Source organism: Dermacentor silvarum, chromosome 1 (assembly GCF_013339745.2).
Source record: "Dermacentor silvarum isolate Dsil-2018 chromosome 1, BIME_Dsil_1.4, whole genome shotgun sequence".
Lineage (NCBI taxonomy): Eukaryota > Metazoa > Arthropoda > Arachnida > Ixodida > Ixodidae > Dermacentor > Dermacentor silvarum.
The window spans coordinates 119915876-119936184 of NC_051154.1; the positions used below are offsets into that span (position 1 = coordinate 119915876).

General features: G+C 46.4%; 1 protein-coding gene across 4 annotated transcripts in view; it reads right to left on the reverse strand.

Moving 5' to 3' along the window:
* The window catches only part of LOC119435926 (heat shock factor protein-like), an 80461-nt gene that overhangs the window by 15501 nt on the left and 44651 nt on the right, over nt 1–20309 (reverse strand). For 2 of the 4 annotated variants that reach the window (XM_049660895.1, XM_037702627.2), the window contains exons 7-8: nt 16437–16711; nt 9279–9381 (exon numbers count right to left, since the gene is read on the reverse strand). In XM_049660895.1, coding sequence (XP_049516852.1) covers nt 9279–9381; nt 16437–16711 — 378 coding nt within the window. Of the gene's footprint in view, nt 1–9236; nt 9382–16436; nt 16712–20309 lie in introns of all 4 variants that reach the window. The other 2 variants (XM_049660894.1, XM_037702626.2) reach the window with 1 other exon arrangement.

The window sequence follows — 20309 nt, forward strand, 5'->3', positions numbered from 1 at the left end:
TGGTGGGCAGCTACACTTTTTTCAGGACGCCTTGGCAGTTTCTGGCGCAAATCTTCAGTCCTTATCAATCGCCAAGTCCTGACTTTGAATATGCATAAGATGTACAGCGTACTAGATGATGGCAGTTTACCTTTGAGAAACTGCAGTCGCTAGTGCAGGAACACATTGTAATGCCGTTTTTTTAATTTGCAGTAATGTCTCTTTTTTGTTTTTATCTTCGAAAAAAAAAAAAGGATCACATAAGACCTAGGTTGCTTTAAATGTTAGCGTCTACATCGATGGCCTCCACAACTATTCTGTTGATGCCTTATTCATTAAAAATATTAAATGTTACCTGATTAAAGTGAGCAATTATTTGTGCCCAACGAAAAAAGTACCGATGACTAGCACTAAGGAGACACAGGCTAAAAAATCACATTTATCTTTAAAAAAAAAAAAAAAAGCCGCAGTTTCGCCCAAAAGGCGAAGCTCGATTTCGATAGCAAATTAGTACACAGCTACATGAAGTATAATAGTTCTATCGGCCGTATAAGCTTGTAAACATTCACTTACTAACTAAATTAACTAGCAAGGTGTCAGGCGCACACAATCGAACATGATCACATCTCACTCGATGGCCAAGCACACACGCTGTCAAACGCTGGAGTGAAAAGTGAGGCAGCAGCAGCGAGTGAGTTGACCTTCGTGCTGCCTCTCGCTTCAACGCGAACTAAGCGGCGACAACACAGCGCACACGAAGCTATCAGCACTCACCACACTCTGTCCCCATCACAGATCGCTTTCAAGCTATGGCCCGTGTGGCCACACCATACACAGCTTCTTCCGAAGTAGAATGCCCCTCACCCCCCAGTGCCTTACACACTACGAAAGACCGCGCTTCCTCCCCACTTTCCTCTCCTGTGCGCGCAAGATTTAGCCACCATCATCGGCTCGCCCTCGCACGCGCTTTCACTCGAACATACAGCATACAGCGCGAGGCGACAATGTCATTGCCCTTGGACTTTACAAGGAACATCGTGGCGGCAGCAGAAATGCGCCTAGTGTGTCCATATACAGTATAGACCACTTATAATGTAACCGCTTAAAGTGCAGGAGCGGATATAGTGCGGTCTTTTCAGATTCCTGTTAATTTTCTCATAGCACTCCACGTATACACGTATCGCTTATAGTGCAGTTGCGGGAAACGAAATACCGGTTACATTGCGGCTGCGTGGGAGTACGGAAGTCAGCGGAGACGGTGAACGCTCCCCTCAAACGGGTGCCCCAAGGGGTGCTCGAGGAAGAAAGAGAGACGAAGTGGAGGAGAAGGGCACGTGGTGCGCACGAACAGCCAGTGAGGCTGAAACCAGAATCTTGAGTGCGAGTCGTGAAACATCACGGCGCGCATAGCGAGCGAGGGCCACGAAACTGCCAACCCTCGCTTCACGAAACAAAACTTCAGGCTGCGCCGCCTACACCGCTTGAAACACGTGCACTTGTTTATCTTTCACCGGTGATCAGATTAAACGATCGCCGACTGTGTTTGTCGCTATCGTCGTGCTCCTCGCCAGTCGGTAGACGCTTCTCGGGCAAAAATGGCGATGGAGCGTGATCGTGAACAAACGCAGCCAGCGCCCGAGGCTCGACGGTCCATGTGATGCCATTAGGCCAATACCGACGCGGCGTCGGCCTCGGACAGGGTGTGCGAGGAGGCGGCGGCATTCTTCAAAGCGTGACGCTACTTTTTATAAAGACCTTTTCATCGGGCGAGGAGGAAAGGGCGCGCAACGAACCTTTCCTCCTGTCTGGCTTGTACGAGCCGGCGCGCACTGTGCTGAGAATGCTGCAGTAAGGTAACATTCGGGAAACGAATTTTCAGAAATACCTAACTGATATCCGAGGCTGATTGTAAGCTCAAAACAAATGCGCACACCTCGCGCTGGGTGCTCCGTCCACCCTAACGTCAGCATAAACTCCAGCCGCTTAATTATTTCAGACTTAAATTCCTTCACTATGCCTCACAGGACAATTACCCACGTAGAAGACGCCATTTCATGCTAAATAGACCGCGCGAGCGCGAAAAAACGCACCTGAAACTGCCGCCGAGCGTATACCGCAGCATACAACACGGGCGTTCGCCCAAGCCAGCATGCATACTGCCCATAGATGGCGCCACTGCCTACGCAATGGCGGCGCCCATGAAAAAACGGTCTATATAGGGGCTTTAGCCCCGCTATCCGTCCCCCCTCGCTCCCTCGCCGGTGCCTCGAGCACAACGGAAGAAGGCGCGCTTCCTGCCTGCTTTTCTTGCGCGCGCGAGATTTAGACGTGGTCGTCGGCTCCCCTCATACGTTTTCACTAGGGTGCCTCAATGCCTGCGCCTCCGTTCAGGGTGGTGCCATCCTTTGACCGCCCCCGCGCCGCCGCTTTCTCGCTGCGACGCCATCTTGAATCACAGCGAGCGGTTGCGATTGCTTGGTGCCGGTGCTTAGTTCGAGACACAGTGCGTGCGGATTCTTTGCTGACACTTCTACTTGCTGGACAGTGTTCAGCCGCATGAATGACAAGCTTGTCAAGTGCATCGAGTCGACATGACGGGCTGTTGTGTTCCTAAGTGCACCGGATCAACGTGAAAAGGGCTTCGTTGTTTACACTTCCCCGGGACCCAGAGGGAAGGAAGAGATGGGAAGCCCAAGTAAAGCGGTATCAGTGGAAGGCAACAGATAGCTCCTATATTTGTGAGGTAAGTGTCAAGAAAGTTTAGACTATCGCACCGTGTTTTTCATTTAAATAAGAAAGTATTCTCTGATCCTCGCTCATGTACCTACGTTCGCTCACGAACTAAGCACTGCACTGATGCTGTCTGAGCGAGCGCGCGTCGCATAGGCTTTTGCCATTTTGATCGGCGCAGTCTATGCGAGTAACTATGCGCAGTCTATGCGAGTCTATGCGTATTTTAAGGACTGACAAAAATGCTTCGCCGCGAAATAGTCTTACATTAGCTACAAATCGTCATGTAAACCATTTTACTTTTTCACGGGAAGCACAGATCGTGTGTCTCTTGTTTCTTTTTTTTTTCAGTTTCTTTTTTCGCTACTGGTTATTTGGGACTAAAGAACGCAGTGCTTCTTCTGGGGAGAGCGGCTGTTGTGTACGTGGTAAGCGAAGCGTTGTGATTTTCTCTGATTTCTCAGCAGATATCTTGCGGATCTCGGGTTGTTAAGCTATATAGCTGGTTTTTTAGACGAATATATTTGTAGCGTGGTGCTCGTAAGCCGATGGTCATTCGTGCTCATTCCCGATCGTAGTGGGTACTGTGACGGTCTTTAAATGCCTGTACACGGTATGCCCAGGTGTAGTAGAGTTAAGGGGCATCATGGGACCAAAATGTTTCAGCGCTTTCTGGCATGGTGTCTGTTGTAGCCTGTGCATTTCTTCGAAACGTGTGAAGCGAGGTAATTTGGCATTACTTCTGCGAAAATTTATTTTTAAGCACTGTAATGGGTTCTCTTATTTACAAGGCAACTTTTCATATCAATAATCACTTTTGTTGTTTTACTTGTACTTAGAAACACTTTGAAGAGAACCAGTACAAGGGAAATCGACAGGATGGGCGCTGTCTGAAGTCATCATCATGGACTATATTTTTTTGAAGTGAAAAACATTGCTAATCTGTATTTGACTGTCTTAGTCTCATTTAAGGTTTTTGTACGTGATATGTATGCAGTGTTGTTTATTTTTTCAATGTAGTTATCAGTGTTCTAATGGTTATTTATAGAATGTTCTGTACTCGCCATCGATGTGTTTGGCTGATGCGACGTATTCGATGGTAGCTGATGTATTCTGGCTGGATATCGTGATTAATATATTACCCGTGGTTGCCTTTTCTTGTTTGTATTCTTGTTTTCAATTTCATCATCATCATCAGCCTATATTTAAGGCCACTGCAGGACGAAGGCCTCTCCCTGCGATCTCCAATTTTCTAACCTCACTAGGGCCAATAATATCCCAGGCAATGCCTGATAATTCCCGAAATAGTCCTGCTAAGCTAGCCTCACTCGAGAGGGTGCGCGTGTTGAACGTTGCCAGGTTCAGTTTCCATTGGCGGCCTGTCCGGACCCAGAGATTCTTAGCACCCTCTGCCACGTCGCAGATCTGACCGCCGCCTTGGTCAGCAGCCACTGGGGAATGAGGGCCATGGGTTAATTGTCGGAGTCATGAGGGAGGTAGTGGCCGAATACTCCAGGGAGGCCAATTCCTGTTCTGGTGAGGGAGTGACTTTGATGAAGCTTAGTGGGCCTGCCTAGTTTGGTTGCACCTGAACTAGTATAGCCCCACTAGCTCTCGGCAAAATGTTTTTTTTTTTTTTTTTGCCGGTGTCAGGCACCACTCCATGCCTGAAAATGTAGTGGACTGGAGTAGGATTCGAACTTACAACCTTCAGATTTGAGGTCGGGTGTTCTATTTCTGCTCCACGCCACCACCGTTTTCAATTTATATTGTGTGTAATAAGCTTGATGTACCCACCTGACACCCCCCCCCCCCCCCCCAATGTAATGAATAAAACGTATTGTGTGTGTCGAGCCTACCTTGCGAATTTTTTTTTGATCATGTCTTTCAACATAACCTTCAGGCGCCACACAGTACATATAATTTTTCATGTTTCATAGTTGACTGTACTAGACAACACTAAGTAAATGTATTTTGTGCATCGTTTGGTTTCTTATGTGTACTACGCAAGATTGACACAGACAAGTTACGTTACATTTTTCTCTACAGCATTAACTAAACCTTATTTTCACATCGCAGTTATTTTTACACCAGCTTAATCCTGTCAGCACACAGTTTTGTGGGCAAAAAAAGCAAAATTGCGCGTAGATATCGTCAAATAATTGCAACGAATGCGAAGAGCACGCGCAACGCAAGGGAAACTAACCGCCGTGCGCGAGTGGCTGGCTACGATAAAGGAGGTGTGACGTGTAAACCAAAATACAACAGCGAAAAAGAAAAACTTCCACACACAGGGGGTCGCAAACCTTATATACCAAGCATCGAAGCGCAAAAAAAAAAAAAAAAAAAATAGTGCGTATTTTAAACATACACACGGCATATTAAATGTGATTGAATTAGGCAACTTGGGGCATGTTCCCGGCGCCATACATTTACGTCTTCGACCTTCGACGAGTTAACGGCTATTGGTTATAAAGATGTGCAGATGCGATACGGATAAAAAAATCCTATCAAGGCAAAGCACTTGGAAGTGCGCCGCGAGTAGAACTATTTATGAACGCAAGCGTAGCCGAGTCTGAGCTCGTGTGATTCAATATGGCGGCGCCAGCGGGGTTGTCTCCACCCTGAACGGCGGCGCTGGCATCGAGGCACCCGTTTTCACTCGCACATACAGCATACGGCGCGCGGCGACTGCGTTATCGCCCTTGGACTTTAGGGTACGGCCACGCTAGCGGCAAAAACACGCAGCGAAAACGCGCGGCAACGCGTCGTGCCGCACACGGCAAAAGCGGCAGGAATCGCGGGTCTTGCGGCGTGCCGCGCGAAATGGGAAAGGTACGTCCAATCAAGAGCGACGAGGGTGACGTCACGGAGCCATCACAACCGGAACGCCGCCGGTCTGCGCCGAGTTTTCAATTGACGATCGTAGTCTCTCGTATGAAACAACGAGCGCTCGCAGTGTTGCTCGCCTGTTCGGAGAGCGCGGGAGATCTTATCGCGCTGCCGCGCGGTGAGATGCGCGTGCCACGGTGGCCTCGCGGCAAGGCGTTGGCAAGGCGCTGACGCACGGCAACTTGCCGCTCGCTGCATGACGCGCGCGTTTTATGCCGCTAGCATGGCTGTACCCTTAGATACTTAATATCTATGAGCCAAAACCAATTTTAGGGCCACAACGAGTCATGGACATCATCTTTATATAGCAAATACGGATCTCAAGGGCCATACTTTTGCTAATGCCATTGTCAAGCCGCCAAGCTAAGCGACATGAAAAGTCAAAATAACCGCTTGGGCCGGCGCGGGGTGGCAGTTCACAACGTATGATGCAGGAACGGTCCCACAGTTGCGACGCAACAGCGGGGTTACCAATACATTGAGTTCTAAGGGAGCTGTGCCGGGACCGGTCGAAAACGACGTAACAGCCGGGAAAATGCAGCCCCCAGGAACGTAACAGCGAGGTTCTACTGTAACACTATACAATGCTACGACGCCATCGTGACGCTCGCTCTTCGTTTCCGATGCCTCGCGCTTGTGCGAAACGACACGCGTCCACGCATCCGGTACCTGGTGTAACATTCTGAGGATGAGTGCTTCGACGAAAACGGAAAACGGGTGCACATTACAACTGAGGGCGCGTTAGAATCGAGTAAATACGGTAAACGTTTATTTTTCAAATTTTCGTGCCGAACCTGCATAAACGAAATCCTCTTTATAACGAAGTTTTTCGGGAATTTGTCAATTTCGTTATATCCAGGTTTAACTGTATATGCTATTCTATAACACTCTCTTGTACCTGGCATGAAGCCGCAATCTTATAAAAGGCACCATATATTTCCACTTTCAGTGGTCACAGAAAAATAAACAAAAATGTTATAGACAACTAAAACGGTATTTGAAAATACGAGATTGAACTCTATATTCTGTATAAATGTCATTCAATTAGCTTTATTATTAATGATTTATTATTAATGAAAGGGAATCTCTGAGGCACATCTCCCCTTATTAACAACACCCATCAACACACACTGGGTACTGTTCGCGTTAAAGCCATTATTTTTTAAATTCTTGACAGCATTTAGTTGGGAAAGCCAGCAGATAAAAGAAGCAAAGTGTTAAGTGCCTATTACAAAAACTTCTACTTTAACAAGAGAGACCATTTGAAACGTTTTCATATGGTCATCATTTTGTGCGAGTGCATAAAGTAAAACTTAAACCCAACACTCAAGGTACTGGGTCTCGGATATCAGTGTGATAGGTGTCATGCCACACACATCACCTTTATTGGCATTAGCTTAAGGGGACACTAAAGACAATATTATAGTTTTCTTTTTTTCTACTTCTTCCCTCCTAATAGTGTTCTCCTGATACTGCTAGGAAAATCTTTCATGCAAATTATAAACACTGCAAAGGACAAATGAGCACTTATGTGGAAACTGGAACATATTGTCGGGAAAAAAAATTATCTTTGCATAAAATAAAGAAACTTATAATGCTGAACTCTACTTACAGAACACTGAAACGCGAGCTGTGTTAGTTTCTTTCATGATATTCATTAACACTGGCAATAAACTTTCTCATGTCTGTGAGCATTTCAATGTTTATCACTTGTATTTGCAGACAATATCAGTTGAAGTTCACTTCGCTATTGGCAACAGGTTATTCACTGGTTGCCACAATTTATAATTTTCCTGAATCATTATTTTTAATGCTTGTTGGTAATACATTATGTGTGCTCCCTTGATATCAGCCTTTATTCCGTTGTGATATATTTTGAGGTTCACAAGGAACGAAACATCAAGACCTGTGACAAAAGAGTGACACACCTTGTTTTTGCTTTTAGTATTTCTATAATACTGTCGCGGAGCGGCATATTTTCGAGTTTTCGAGTGGTTTTGACGCCACTTAACGGCAGCCAAAAAACATTGTGTCCTCACAGGGCACCATAGTTTCTCGAGACATCAACATGCCGATTAGCGGCCGCCAAAAACGTCGTGTCCTCACTGTGTGGCATATCATTTCGAGAGGGCGACAAGCCGATTAACGGGCGTCAAAGACATCGTGGCCCCACGCGGTGGCATCTCGTTTCGAGAACGCGACACGCCGATTAACGGACCCCGAGGTGTGCGGGTGCGTCCGTGTAGTGCAGTGCCGGAGCTCGACCTTGGAGAGAGAGGAATCTACCATCCTTCGTCCCAGGTGAAAGGGGCGCGGCCAAGACTTTTGGGAGGAGTCATTAATTATTTGGTGAACTCTGCATACCGGCAGTTCCCCTACATAGGGATGTAGGGAAAAACCTATGAGCTGCTGAGAAGGCTTTGGGGAGCTAGTGCCGTCCAGTATAACCTGGGCCACCTAGCCGCGTCGGAACTGAGAAGCCGTCGGGGGGCTAGTGCCGTCTAATCTCGCCTGGGTTGCCTAGCCGCGTCGGAACTTCAAGTAACTAGTTGACGTACGAGACGTCAAACCAGCGTCTGCAACAAAGCTCACGGTAGTTCACCTCAAGTTAGCTCAACCTGCTTGAGGGAAGTCGTCAGATCTAGACTCCCGGGAAACCCAGCCCAGCAATCGCATCCACCTTGACAAGATTGGCCCGCCAGCATTCTTCGGGAAAGCTCTGCGCGTCGACTTCACGGTTTATGGACTCGCTGCTGCATTTCCTTGTCGTCATCATTGAGCTATATTAAGTTCAGGTGTGTTAGTTGTCTTGCGTCTTTTTTATTATTATTTTATTTTATTAATTTATGTCTATTTATCAGCCGATAAACATCTTTTTTGTTGTTGTTGTTTACTCCCGACTCTGGACTCTTTCACTGTGTTCGCTTGAGTACGGAACGACCAACCGGCTTGTATACCCCGGCGATCAACTTCGCGCCGATGACGAATCGGTGACAGCTGTGACAAATACAGAATGCCACTTATCTGCCCCTGTTGAATCTTACTTTGTTCTGAGTTCGGGAAGGATCCTTCATAACAACTCTTGACTTTCTAGAAGAAAAGCTGATTTGCACAACCAGGATTACTCTTGGCATGGACAGTGGCCCAGCTAGTAGGCACAAGTATGGCATGAAAATTATTTATTGTCACTTTGTAGCACTTTTTTGATTATATATTAGAGTTCTTTCCCCTGTTTTTTGAATTGAGGTGTGGGAATCCTTGAGTCTCAATGCAGCCACCCGCTGATGACAGCAGTGGTGACTGAGAAGATTCATGCCATCACTTGGTAGTGAATAAGCACAGGATTTTGCTCCAATTTTAGAGTTCCCCATGACACATCATATAGGGACATTTTGAGAAGGTGATCCTGATTATCTTTTTAAAATGCCGTGCTCATTCACTGAAAATGTCCAAACCTGTAAAGAGGCCAGGCAGAAACAATACTTTGGTGTCAAAAAAGTGTTGCACAGCGTGGCAGAAAAAAATATAGCAATATAGCCTGCGGGAAAAAAATAAAAATCTGCTTTGTGTATTCCACACAGAGAATGTGTGAGCACTGCATTAAAGCAGCGTCACCGACTTCATTTCTCATCTACCTTTGAGGCTTTTGACAGAAGCCCTGTCCAGTCAGGACATACCCCCATCAATGTGGAAGTGTCCAAGTTGAGCCCTCCACTCATCAGCTGGTCTTGCAGCCAATCCAAGTCAGTATCTATGGATTCCACATGCTCTGCAAGAACCCTGCATTGACAGCACAGAAATTAAGTCATACTTTTCAAATATGTTCAAAAGTGCTTGATTTTTTTGCCAGAGAAGCATGAAACATGCGGCAACCCTTAACGAATGGCTGCTTTCTGCAGCCACCGCAAGGCAGTGACACAAGTTTATGCTAGCGCTGTCTTGGCAACAGCTTGCCATTCTTATAAACAAAGGAAACTTTCAATTTTTTTCTGAAAACCCAGGCAAGTAACTCTGCTAAGTGTTAGACTGAACAATGTAGGCTCCAAAATGCTATCTTTTGGCGAAATTTGAGCAAGAACAATGCAGCGGTAAACTCAAAATCTATTTTAAAATTTTTTTTTGGCAAAATATGCACATCCCTGTTCGATGAACCATATGAACCCAACAAACAATGAAGTAAAAATAAGCACGCGGGAAAATGTAGGGATGAAATAACCATGTCACTCAAAAATTCAATATAACCAGTAAGTATAAGTGTGTGCAAGACACAAGCTACTGCAACACTTAGCTACTGCATGGCACTGGTATGTGATGGGCACTGTGTCACCTAGAGTATCTGCAATATTACCAGGCCATATAAAACAACACAATTTACAAACATTTTTAGTACAGTCAAATCCCCCTACAACGAATGCTGCTACAACAAAATTTCTGCCACAACGAAGATTTTCCGATTACCCTGCAGCTGCCCATAGAAAGTAATACAAACAAAGTCTCTCCATAACGAACTTTTCAAGAACGAAACTGGGACTGAATTGAAATTGGAACTGCCGAGTAGTCAAATTAGAAGGCCCTTCCAAAGCTGTGACGATCGTATGTGCGCTTGAATGAGATTTTCGCAAATGAAATCGAGTTCAAAGTACCGATTTACACTACTGCAATCCATAGCCACGCGTGGTGATCACGCGCCTGTGCGAGCCTGCACGGGATCACCACAATCGCTGCCGTTTTCTGTGGTGTGTGTGTCCGGTCGAAATGACTATGCCAACGAAGAAAAGTAAATTTCTCTCTCTCAAGCAAAGGCACATATGATCGCCGAGGCAGAAAGCGTAAGGAAAAAATTTCGCAGTTTTGCCCGAAATGCGAAGCATCGATTGCGATAGCAGGTTAGTAGACAGCTATACGAACTAAGGATCATAGTTTTATCGGCCGTATAAACTTGTAAACATTCGCTTACAAACTAAATTACCAAGCACGATTTAACACGCGCACAGGTAAGCATGAAGACATCTCGCTCTATAGCCGCGGAATCTCGGTGTCAACACGCTGGGATGAGAAGGCGTGGCAATAGCAGAGAGCGAATTGATCTCTGTGCCGTCTCTCGCTTCAACGTGAACTTGACGTCGAAAGTACAGCGCACAGGACTCTACCGGCACTAGTTGCACTTTGCCCACACCGCAGATCGCTTTGAAGATGAGGCCCACGCGGGCGCACACTTTGTGCATGGTGCAGATTGCTTTCAAGATACAGCGACCGCGCCGCAGCCGCTGCTGTCAACATGATGTGGACGTCTCGTCGTCTGGAAAAAATGACAACCCGCTAGACACACTTGACTCAGGCGACTGCTTTGAAAGTTATCAGAGCCCACGACAATGACATTGCGATGGCTCTTTTAACGAACTGTGAGACTCGCGTAACGCCTTTGCTTGCCGTGAAGCGCAAGAAATCCAGGCTGACCCCACTTCTGGAAATAAAAGTTCCGGTAAGTGCAAGCCTGCCAAGTTTGCCAATTTTGTCATAAATATGCAATGAAATTGTGATAATTCAAACCGCTTCATTGCGACGGTGCGCGGGCCGCAAAATGAGCATTACACGATAGCCAGGGCACACGCGTTGAGTTAACGTTGGCTGCAATGTACGAAAAATACTGTAACAGCGGTGCGAAATGCATTCTCTCGTGAAGTTGACACTTTATTGACTGCCTTCAGTACATCTCTACCTTTGCCCTCACGCCATCGCCAAAATTTCCCAGACAATGGTTTCGTTTGCGGCTTTGTCGTTTGGCGTACGTATATACATACTAATTTTGCGTCAACGAAGTTCCTCCACAACGAAATTTTCCTCGTGTCCCGTGAATATTGTTGTAGCGGAGCTCAACTGTAATACCCAGCTATACTACTGCTTTTCAGATTCCAGATAGGGCACACATGTAGGGAACAGTCACGTCTTGTTGCGAACCTTATCAATTCAGATTTCACGGGACTGGAAAAATTGTCCAACTTAACTGAATGTTGAATTATTGAATGCGCCAAGAAAACAAAAGGCCAACTGCTTACTACGTCAACATGCCTTTACTTACTGAAGAAATTCACAACACTAGTTTATATTTTGCCCAAAAGCAGCGCAGCAGCTGTGACCCTCATCTCGTGACTGATAAGTGCTCGCAGCAGCAAGGGCCTCGCAACTTCCCTCGGAGTGTAGCAGCAGTGCAACACACATCTTCATCCGACATTGCTTTTTATAACTGTGCGCACTGACATCCTAATTATTTTGGTGCCAGTTAGCTGGTCTGCAACTGATCGTCCAATCCGATGTAACCAGTGGGTCTGGCACAAGTGTGCACGTGACAGCAGAGTTGCTTTTATTCCTCGACAGCTTCTGCCATGTTTGTGGCATCGCAAGCACCGTGCAGTGACTCAAAACAAAACTTCTGCTCACCAAAAACGCTGCAGATGATTCCGTGGTCACTATCGTTATCGTGGATGGCGACTACACAGTTCTGAAGGCATGCGGTAACGCGACCGATGTGGCATTAAAGTAGCCAGATGAGTCGGTGCGCTACCCCCTGGAGCGCAGTTCAGCACTTCTGTGCTTCATGATGCAAAAATGGCACTGTGCTCAACAGAATGATGCTATATAAAGTATGAAAGTGATATATTGTATGTATCTGAGACTGTCAGTTAGTGCATTGAGAAGCTACGAGTCTCTGTTATTATGTTTGGAAGTTGCTAAAAGATTTGGAAGCTCCCAAGACAGAAAAATGAGCGGCAAGAACAGTGGAAAGTCATCTCAACGTACCAAATTACCAGAGGGAGTACCAATTTGTAGAGGTATTCCTCTGCAAAAGATGAACTCGTGCACTTTTGCTTTACTCTAAAGTGCAAGTCAGGTTTTAAGCAGCATTGTTTCAGCACCGAAAGAGCCAGACCTTTTTCAGAGATGAAAATTGGCCTGTCGCCAAACTGGCAAGAACTGCAGCGGACATGAGCTGCATCTGAACAACGCTTTTAAAGGGATACGGACACAAAATCTGAAAATTTTACGAAAATGCTGAAAATCAATCCTCAGTGTGTGATTACACCGAAAAGAAGTAGTCACTTAGCTCATTTTTGAGCCGATGGCTTTATTTTTGCCGTTTTTGTGAGCGCGCGCCTCGCCGCCCGACCCACGGGAGTTGGAAGGCGTGACGTCACGACACCCTCGTCGGATAGCCAGCCGGCCGGCCGCGGTCATTCGAAGCGTGCCGACGCCACCATCGTGAGCATGCGTTCGAGTTCTGGTGCGTCTACCAGCGAAGGGAACACGTCTGAAGATGAGGACCAGTCCAACTTGGCAAGAAATATTACCGCTTACGGACACAAGCCTACCACGCCAAGCGTCGACGAAGAGTAGGCGGCCGTGGAAGTGCCGGTTAGGTTTTCGCGAACCGTAGCGCAAATATTTCGCTCTTAACCAGAAACTTATGCAAGAATTATAGGTCATTTCCTGGTGTAAGTTTTCGGCAGTAGCGTAATCGTGTTGCTGCCGAAGATTTACACTAGATACGAAGTAGAATACACTTGGTTACAGTAATATTAGCTATTTTTGTCTGTTTGAGCTCTGCGCCACCAGGTGGCAGCACCATACAGGCCGCTCACGTTTACGGTTCCGCCCGAACGCTCAGGTTTACCCGATTACCGGACAAGCTAAAGCTCTCTAATAGGCAGGTATCCAAAGTTTACGCACCTTTTTGTCTCTGGGAAACGTGTGCGACGGCGTGTCACGACCGGCGATGCTGTTATAACAGCAATGTCTGGGCATTTCCTTCCGCCGCGACGAACGCGTCAATACCGAGCGACGGCTGTGGGAAGCCGCATGTAAGACGCACCACCTGCGTGGAGCGCCGACGGGGAGTGTTTCAAACGGAACGTGCGAAGATCGGCAAAAGGGGTAAACAAACGCTGCAAGCGACCGACACCCCTGGAAACACTGCGACAGCTGTGGCTGACCTTGGCCGCGGGTGGGTGTTATGACGTCAAATTTCAGCTTCTGCCAGCAGCCGCTAGGAGGCAAGGTGCAACAGAAAATCACAAAAAAAAATGTTTCTCGTTCTTCTTTTCAAAGCAACTTGTTGTATTCGTTATTTTCAACAGTTCAACTTTTGATGCAAAAACCACCCGCCAACTTTTGTGTCCGTATCCCTTTAAGAACAGTTCCTTCAGCCTGATTTCACAATGTGGTTAATGGATAGAGAGCTACCAAAGGTGTCATGCAATCAATCCTGCAGGGGCTCCCACTCTGTAAGATGATGCCTGAGAAAAACAAAAATTTGTCTGGGACTGTGATCACACGTGACATGGAGTACAAGCACCGCAGAAAATGCAGTGACATCACAGGAAAGGTCTGCTAATGAGGCCTGCGCAAATTCTGACGACTTCCGAGTTTTCTGTGCCTGTGCTTGCAGAGATCATCACCGCATGTGTGGTGCACCACAGCCTCTGGATGCAGCAGAGGAATGTTTCAAGGCTACCTCGTATTTTGTTTCGGTGAAAGACAGTAACGTTACTGCCCTCATTAAAGTGATGTTTTCTGAGGCGTGCGAGTTTCTATCCAAGGAACCGTGGTGTGATGGTTGCACCGTAAATCTGCAAGAAAGGTAAGTTTGTTTTAAGCTGAGCATGAGGTCATGTGTTCGATTACCTGCTACCGCAGCCGCATCAAGAACCTAACACTGCAATGTCAGGTTCTTGAATATAATCTAAAAACTTATTTCTGGCATTTTTTTTTTCATTGCAATATCAAAATTCCCCATTCCGGATTTGCTTACTCCTCAGAACAAAACCATGACAAAAATCAAAGCTGAATTCAGAGGCAGCAATGCAAACACTGCTTGTCCATACAGTGTTACCGACGATGCACACAACAGCATCATTCTACTCGCAGCAGCACCATTTCACGATCATGATGCAGAGAAGTGTGAGCACACCTAGTCAGCACACCTATTTTTATGATCACCACAGTGGCATCATGCGCGGAGTTTAATGCAAGAATAAGTTAAGTGTTCCTGTACAGTTTTTGCTGATGACTAGTCTGATGCAGATTCCCCCACTTCGTTTCAGTTGGCCGCTAGTGTTGCTTTTGCTCTATTGCGCCGCACAATTGTGGCGCTCTGCACTCGACACGCTTCAAAGATTGTCCAAATTAACTGGTGTGGGAATAAACGCCTCCAAATTAATGAGTTTGATTCCATTAGAGAGATCCTAAACCACCCCTCAGGCTTGGCGAAAAACATTCCACAGATAGCATACGCTGGTGAGAACATCTCAACATCAACTTTGACAGCCCTGCACAGCACGTGGAGTTCACAAGCAGAGTGCGAAGTTACCTTTTTCCCAAACACCCTCTTATGAAACAGAGGCCTGCTCCTCACCAATTTTGAAGCTGCCGGCGACCTGCATATGTCGTCATTTGCAAGATTCCCATAAATGGCTGCTGTTGGCCAATAACTGATATAATATCAAGAAGGTTGCTTGGATCAGTGTGCTTATTCCTATTGTTACTGTGTATATTAGATGCAGTGAACTACAAACAGGCTCAAGCAAGCGAAAACGTGAGATTCGATTTTCAACATACTTCCGGAAGAAACAGACTACCGTTTGCTCATACTGCTCATAGGCACTGCAGCTGCACGTAGCTGCGTCTACTGCCTAGCATAGATCTGCGGCTGCCTTGTGGTGTCACGAAGGGACCTCCCGCTACGAGATGCTCGGACTGCTGCTTGCTCTCATTGGTTGATTGGTCTGTGTGGGTAATGTGGCTCCAGGCATGCGGTAACCAAGGAGGCTATAAAAAAAATGTTTATAACTTCCTTGACGGCTGGCAATGCAAGCCAGCCAGCCTAAGGAACTACATCTGACTCACACAGGTTGTTTGCTTCCCGACTTGCGCACCTTCGAGGTGCCATTGCGATCATGGTCGAAGCTCGTTACATCAAGAATCCTTTCAACAAGAGTGGTGTGCAGCATCCATCGCTGAGCCAATGTGCATGCCGCTGACGTACTCGTTTCGTTCGAGCCGCAGAGATTGTGTGATTGCCACAGAGATAAGTGCAAAAGGAATTATGCTACTTGTGCCACTTGGTACGACAAAAACCAACCATCCGCAGTTATCTGGTATGCTGCAGCACAGTGATAAGACCAACGTTACTATACTAACAGGGATCGGAAGTATGGTTTGCCATCGGTACCTGTCAATTTTCGCTGAAAGGAGAAACACAACATTGAAGTCAGGTGGCATAACGCCGAAGGTGGTGCACTGCCACTGGTGCCACCCCGTTCTTTTGGAAAAAGGGACGTTGAGGGAGAATGAGAAAGGTAAATATTGCACTCATAGTATCCAAGCTTGTACTAAGTATTTCTGAAAAATTATTTTGGTAACATATTCCTGGGAGGCACCATATTCGTTTCAAAGTGTTTTTGAGGCTTCAAGAAAAGGTGGTTCAGGGCCCCATTAAATAATGCATACATTTGCTAGGACCAGAGGGCCAGTCCAAATTATGTGATTTTCCAAATTGCCGAGGATCAAATCAATTAGATTTTATAATCTTTCACAAAAAAAAACTAAAACATGGGACTTGGTACACATTCAAACTAACCCAGCATAGAGCATGCAGTAACATGCAGGCATGAGCTAGACATCTAGTACACATTCCCTAGCAAACAGCTCAAGAACAAATGCAAGGGCAAGAGCAGACAACCATGCAGCACACCACATCCCGTCATTGTCTGTTTGTGTCCAGCTTTTACCATACTGTTTGTTAGTGGTCTATTACAGCATGCACCGAGAGTTTCGCTCACTTAGCAGATCCAGCAGCCTTGTCCTGCAATGCCACCTGCATTCCTGGACTGCGTGGTGCAATTGCTTTCTCCTTGTGCTTGGAGCTCTCCTCCATTGCTAGGTCAGCCAGGCCAGACGGAGAGGCTGCTACAGGAGGCTCCACATCACCCACAAACATGGGAATGTCCTCCAGCATGACACAACTGCTCAGCAGGTCTGAGGTGCCACTGGATGCCTGCTTATGACCCAGCATTGTTGGGTCTTCCTCACCCATCAAGTCAGATGAAGAAAAGGCCTATGAAAAGAATAAAAAAATAAAATTGTGAAAGTACGCGAACAACTCCACTTGCAAGCTTAAAAGTTAGATTTTGACTCAAGAAATGTGGCACCGTGCAACCTACTTACTGGTCATATGTTACGGTTTTGTCACAACGAAGTTTCACACTTAATTTTACAGTATAGTATCTGTTTGTGCACAAAATATTCCAGCCAGAGACATCCAGAGCTCACTTTTTGTCATGTCAGGATGCGTGATAATGCAGAAAAGCTGCCGTTTATGTAAATAAGAAACAAAATAATAACATTAAAAACCATACTGTAATTGCATCTAATATAAGGTAGAGCATTTATTATAGTATAAGATGGTCACGATTATAAGCCGTGAGTGCAGTTGGGGGACCTAAGAAAAAGAAAGTAAGCATACACAATACAGCCGAACCTATATAAAAAAGTTGACGCAGGTAGTAGTCCTAAAATTATTTCGCTATATTCAATATTCATTATAAAAGTACACACTAATATCAGCACGAAAAAAACTCCAAAATCGAGCCAACGTGAGAGAAGAGCAAGCGTGATGCCATGTGTCGGCATTGCAAGTCACCCAGCAAGGGCGGCGAAGTTTTCAGCCATTCATTTTCGGAGATAAAATCGCTTTTGCAACATTTCACATTGCTGGCTTCCGAACTGGCGGTGTCAACATGCCATAGACCCTGCCTGGCACTATGCCGGGCACACTGTCCGACATGACTGACAAGCTGCCGTACCACCGTTATTGCTTAGATCGGCCACTCGGTGCCATGTGGCTGATCCCAGCAATAACAGCTGTTCGGCGGTGTGCCAGTTATGTCGGCGCCCAACTCATGCCCAAGTTTTAACGATCTCTTCATTATATCCGTGTTCGTTATATCGAGGTTCGACTGTATTATAAGGCAATAAACACTAGACCAACGAATTATTCAGGCTACGCGTCGATCGACCAAAACACCAATTATCGGAAGTCTATACAAATGGATTCACCAGTGAGAAGAAAACAAGTATTTTTATTCTGTAAGTGGCCAAGAAAGCTTGTGAATGTGGTGCTGTACGCACATGTTTACATGCAAGTTGGTCACTATTTCCGTCACTGTCATGCCTACACTATAGACAGGGGTAAGTACAGTAAAATCTCGATAATTCGAACTCGGTTAATTTAAAGAATTTGAGCGGTCCCGTCATTTTCGATGCAAATTCTACCAGATAATTTGAATGGGCCGCGCGGCTCTATTCGGATAATTCGAAGTTTCCAGCTGGCTGCAACATGCGGCTGTTAGGTTAGGGCGCTCGCTCCGTACAGTCGCCAACCGATTTTCCGTGCTCGTTGGGACTAAAAAATAGACCGAGAAACTCGTTCGGCCGAAAAAAAATAAAAAATTATTAGGCCCCTTAGTATGACTTTAAAAAAAATCTCTAATAATGCCCTGCCTCATACTATGTTTGGAGGGGATCGACTTGCTTGGATTTGCGCAGCAGTGACGTCGTCTCAGTGTACAGTCGACACGAATGTCACTGCGTTGACGATCTCCACAAACAGAGTTCACCATGGAGATCGAAGAAATGAGCTTCACACCACTTAGCTCTCGCGAAGGCACAGGAGGTAGCGCCCATCACCGAGACATAGGTCTCTGAGACACCTGCTCAGTGTACACCCCACGTTAAAAATAGCAACTGAAACTTTAGAGAAAAAAAAAAAAAAAAAACAACTTACTAACTGAATTAACAAGCGTGGTGTCAGCGCGCACAAGCAAACATGAATAGATCACACTCGATGACCGCCGACAACCACTGTCAAAATGCTGGCGCAAACGAGCGTGGCCGCCGCAGCGAGCCAAGGTTCGTGCAGTCTATCGCTTCAACGGAAACTGAGCGGCGAAAGCACAGCGCATAACAAAGGTAGGAGCCGTGTAGATTGCTTTCAAGATAAGGTGCGCGCGACCGCCCAGCGCCGCGCAAAGTACAAGTTGCTCGCAGAACAGAAGCCACAACCCCTCCCTCCCTCCCGCGCTGCCTTCCCGCTTTACGGAGATTGCGTCGCCAGTTCCCCTTGCGCCCGGTTGCAAGATATGCATTTGGTGCCGCAGCACAGGGTTGCCCCCCCTCCCTCCCTCCCATACCCCACCGGCCTTTGGCGCGACGGAGGAAGTCGCGTTTGCGCTCCGTCGTGCGTTTGCCCTCCATGAAAGCGCGCGTCCCCCACGCGTTTTCACTCGCACATACGGCGCGCGGCGACAATTTTATCACCCTTGGACTTTATACAAAACCTCGCGATGGCGACACCGACAGCAGAAATCTGCTTGAAGTGTCCATACAATTGCTATCGCAGTAAAAAAAACATCCCACAATAAATGGTTATGACGATAGTGCTGACCGCATATACTAGAAAGAAAAAAGAAAAAGTGCAGTACTCTAGAGCGGTTTGTCAGCCAAGAAAAAGCGGGCATGGCCTCTGAGACTGTAGGATGGCGCGGTGCTCTTTATTGATAGTGCGCGCCTCCCAATGGAGACCATAGAGCGAGCCACTGGAATCGAGCAGAATCCAACATGGCGTCCTCCAAGATTGGGTAGCGTGGCTCGGAACGAGCGATTTAGTCCGGAAAATCGAACTTTGGGGTCTCAATTTGTCCGAAAAATTGAGAACGAAAATGTATGAACTCAATGGGAACCCTGACGGTGCACTTTTGAAGTCCGGAATATCCAGCAAGTCCACATTTTTGGAGCCAAGCACCCGCACGCCTGCTTTAGCGGCAGTTATCGATTCCGTGAACATCGTCCGCAACTTTGTTGAGTGCAGTGCGGGTGATACTTATGCTACGTGTTGTGAGGCAGCTGGAGAGCATGGCACTTGGGACGGCGAACTACCGCGCCAAGTAATCCCGCATCAGTGATTACTTCGAGTAATCTTTCACGGACATGGAAAATGAAGGTGATTTCTTTTTGCGGCAAGTTCTTGCTTGTTTTCTTTTTCTTTTTTTCAGTTAATTCTAAAATCCGCGTAATTAATTTTCATCGTCCGGCGACCTTCAAATTATCGAGGTTTTACTGTATGGTCAGAGACAGCAAATATGGAGCTGGCTGATAATTTTTGAAAAGACAACAAAGTCCCCTGAGATCATGTCTACACTAATTACGTTAAACAAGGAATGTTCGACATGCACGACACACCCAGCATACGCACTAATGTGCCGGCTTTCTAGCCCTGGTTGGGCTTGGCTTGTTCAATTGGCTTGGCCGGCTACTACTGAAATAACAAGACCAGAATCGTCCTCTTGGTTTCGAGGAGGCGCTGGTAATGCAATAAAACAATTGCTTTGCCCTTTGTGCTTGTAGTGGCACTCAAGTTTTCATGCTGCTAAGAATGCGTAGTCCAAAAGATGGAACAGCATGCCCTGGGGGCTCTAGGGTGTCTGAAATTTCAGTCGTTGATATACATATTTGAGGCTTGTGGCACCACTGACCAAATATTCGAGCAGGTCTAAATTTTCAAGGTCCAAAAACTTGTTTGGCTACTGCTACTGACTCAAAAAGTTTAGTAGAAACTGAAAAAAATAGTGAACAAAGTCATCTCATCCCGGTAAACA